General features: G+C 32.4%; 1 protein-coding gene across 1 annotated transcript; it reads left to right on the forward strand.

Annotated features, from left to right (window-relative positions):
* The first annotated feature begins 1,818 nt into the window (after nt 1–1,818).
* Nucleotides 1,819–2,829, forward strand: LOC133795854 (protein EXPORTIN 1B-like). The gene is made up of 4 exons (XM_062233308.1): nt 1,819–1,925; nt 2,347–2,485; nt 2,604–2,672; nt 2,752–2,829. Exons 1-4 carry the CDS (start codon nt 1,882–1,884, stop codon nt 2,827–2,829), a joined length of 330 nt encoding a protein of 109 aa, XP_062089292.1. The 5' UTR covers nt 1,819–1,881.
* The last annotated feature ends 565 nt before the right edge of the window (nt 2,830–3,394 follow it).

Genomic DNA, 3,394 nt, shown 5'->3' on the forward strand with positions numbered 1-3,394 from the left:
TTATCACCCCCATTCCTTATGATGTTGTCAACGATCTCAAGGGTGGTTATTAGATCTTTTTATGTATTATTTTTTCTTCTCAACGTTCTGTTCTGTTCTGTTCTTGTCTGGTTTTGATTTTGTTTTCAAGACTACCAATGGAAACGTTTCCTTAATTAGTTCAAGTACTCGAAGCCGTTGTTAGTTTTCATATTTTGAATACTATTCTAAGTACAATTTTGTTTTAAAAATTTTATGTGCTATTTTTGTTGTGTACAGAAATATTCCAAGAGTCCAAGATTTTCGGTTTATGAAAGACAAAAAGCAAGAGGCATTCTCATGACACCAGGTCTTCAAGGCAGCTCACCTCACTAGTCATGGCATCAATTCAGAAGGACACCTCAAAACTTCACAAAAGCCAGATGGCAGCAAGCAGTAGGCACAACACCTTAGTATCTCACGGCATCAGGTCTTCATTTATTAAGATTTTTTTTTAATAAATTTCTGAAGTCAACTCTATATTCGCTCAGGTATATACATGTAATACTGTTTCTGAGATATACTTTTATGAGTTACATCTGTCTATAGAGTTGAGCGAATATAGATATACTGTAATACTGAGCTTAAACCTCCTCCCTGAACTTCATTGTCTATAGATATACTGTAATACTGGACTCTTGATCAGAATTAGACAAAAAGACAACTATTAGTGATCTTAATGAAAGGCATGGTAAGTTATTTTTTTTTTAAGGAATCCTTTTCTTATTTTTAATCACATCTAGATAATTTTTATGTCAGTTTCTGTGTAAGAAAAACACTGAGAGACTGATGAGATTTGATTGAAACTGTCAAGTAGATGAAAATTAATTTTCTACTTATTAATTATCATCTAGCTCAAAGATGTTGGCTTTGCATAGCATCAGAATGATTTGTTGCCACCGTAGTTGATTTTAAGACTAGTTTGGCTGTTTCCCAACTATTTTATGAGTTTCATTTGACTAAGATTTTTACTTTGGAATTCAGATTGCATATTTGTAGTATGTGCTAATGATTTTTGTTTTTGTGTGTTTTTGAGTGAAGCAAGAAAATTGTTTGATGAAAGTTCTAAGTTAGATGTTATATTTTAGAGTTCTATAATTATGGGTTTTCTAAACATGGAGAAGTTGATAAAGCTATTAGGTTGTTTGATTGGATGCCATCAAGAAATCCCATTTCTTAAATTACTTGATTGGTGGGTATTTTAGCTAGGATGCCATCAAGAAATCCACCACCTATTTGGTAAAGGATCTAAATTGTATTTTGGATTAGTTTTCTCTGTGATAATACAAACTTTTTAAATTTACTTGAAATTAGTAGTAGTAGTAAACTACTATAATTTTTCTTGCTAGCTAGTTACATCATAGAAAAGCAAATCCCAAATCATGTAAATCATGTAAAACATATTAAAATTTGGGTCTAGTTTGATTTTCTGTTTCTTTATACATTTCAAGGCCACGAGATTATTTTATTGCAAGAAGTTCTATAAAATCAAAAAATTAAATACATTTCTTTCTAGTTTTGTGTTCCCTTCCCCACCTGCAACTTTCTCATTTTGACAAATTGGTTTTTTCTACTTTGTTTGGTGAGTTGTATCTCTGTTTGAAGTTCTATAATCAACCCTAATTTGCTTCCTCTATGTTTAATGTACAAATTTTGAAGCATGATTGGCCAGCAAGATGGCAAAGCTTTATTCCTGATCTTTTTTCAGCTGCTAAACCTAGTGAAACAATTTGTGAGAATTGCAGGGCTATATTGAAGGTTTCTCTCTCTCTCTTAAACTATTGAGAATTAGTGGCACTAATTACTTGAATATGTTTTCTTCAGCTTCTAAGTGAAGAGGTGTTTGATTTCTCAAGAGGAGAGATGACTCAAAGTAAGATAAAGGAGCTTAAACAATCATTGAACAGGTAGATAATTTATGTTTTTTTTATTTTTATTTCATTTTGGGATGCATTTCATGTTTTATATTGTAATGTTTCATGAGTGCTCTTTTTTTTTCCTTCTGTAGACTTATCATTTGCTCATAATTATATATATATTAAGGACAGTTCTTTTAGATATCCTTTGATGATAAGTCATTATGCACTTTTTAAGTTATTTTTATTCACTATTATACACATATTTTGATACAATGTCTTCTGGGTGAACTGCCACCACAAAGTCAAGTGATCTGATCACTTATCTTGGACTACTGATAGTCACGTACTGCCAGTTCATAGTCATCATATATTTGGCTTTTATTTTCAAATTGGCATGTTACATGATACCGTAATGATATGTTTATGCATTTTTCCAATCTCTCACACATATTGTGATTGGTTGTTGCAGTGAATTTCAACTCATTCATGAGCTATGCTTATATGTACTATCAGCCTCTCAAAGAACTGAGCTTATACGTGCAACACTCTCCACATTGCACGCATTTCTCTCATGGATTCCCCTGGGATATATATTTGAGTCTCCATTGGTATGTGCTTTGCTTGATAGATGGTTGTTGTATTGCCTTTGAATTTAATACTTAATAACTTCCTTAAAAGAGTAAGTACATTTGAGCAAAATTTTGATTGTGTTTGTTTATGTAACAGCTTGAAACGCTGCTGAATTTTTTCCCCATGCCATCGTATCGGAATCTCACTCTTCAGTGTTTGACAGAGGTGTGTTTGTATGCTGATTTAGTTAAGAGTTGCTTCAAAACTGTGCCTGGTTCTCATAGTTCACTGCACTGGTGTTTAGGTTGCAGCACTTAATTTTGGAGATTTCTACAATGCCCAGTACGTGAAGATGTACACCATATTCATGAAACTGTTATAGGTAGGTCCGAAATGAAATGCTTATTGTAGTACTATCTTTGGTTGGCTTACTCATCACATCATTGTCCAGTTTTTTCTTTTATTTAATTGTATGTCTTGTTCCTGTGTTGCTATTAATATATTTTTTTTCTTCCTTTTGGTCAGACCATGATTCCTCTTAATACAAACATTCCTGAGGCTTATGCAATTGGTTCCTGCGAAGAGCAGGTAAAGTTGTTTTTGGCGCTTCAAAATTTAATGAAGACCATTTTTTATGTGTTCGCTCAATAATTGTTTATTTCTGGCAATGTCTTTTGTTTTTTAACTTACCTATTCTGCAGGCTTTTATTCCGAATTTGTCTTTGTTTTTCACTTCATTTTATAAGGCAAGTTTTTTTCTTTTTTCCCTTTATACTTTCTTGATCTTAGTATTTACCACGTTTTGTTATATTTATATCTCAATGGCCATCCTCTTATGGCTGTAAGTTATGGTTCATTTAGTTGTAGAACAGGCTTAATGTGTCAATAAGGCACTGCTTAAGGGATTTAATAAGATAATATGGAATCACATTGTTTCCTTGTCAAAT

Source organism: Humulus lupulus, chromosome 8, assembly GCF_963169125.1.
Source record: "Humulus lupulus chromosome 8, drHumLupu1.1, whole genome shotgun sequence".
Taxonomy (NCBI): Eukaryota; Viridiplantae; Streptophyta; class Magnoliopsida; order Rosales; family Cannabaceae; genus Humulus; species Humulus lupulus.

Bases quoted from the DNA above. Each gene is read 5' to 3' on its own strand.
- LOC133795854 (XM_062233308.1), top strand. From the start codon at position 1,882: ATGACTCAAAGTAAGATAAAGGAGCTTAAACAATCATTGAACAG. The intron at 2,486-2,603 runs GTATGTGCTTTG...TTTATGTAACAG, and splicing joins ATATATTTGAGTCTCCATTG to CTTGAAACGCTGCTGAATTT. The intron at 2,673-2,751 runs GTGTGTTTGTAT...ACTGGTGTTTAG, and splicing joins CTCTTCAGTGTTTGACAGAG to GTTGCAGCACTTAATTTTGG.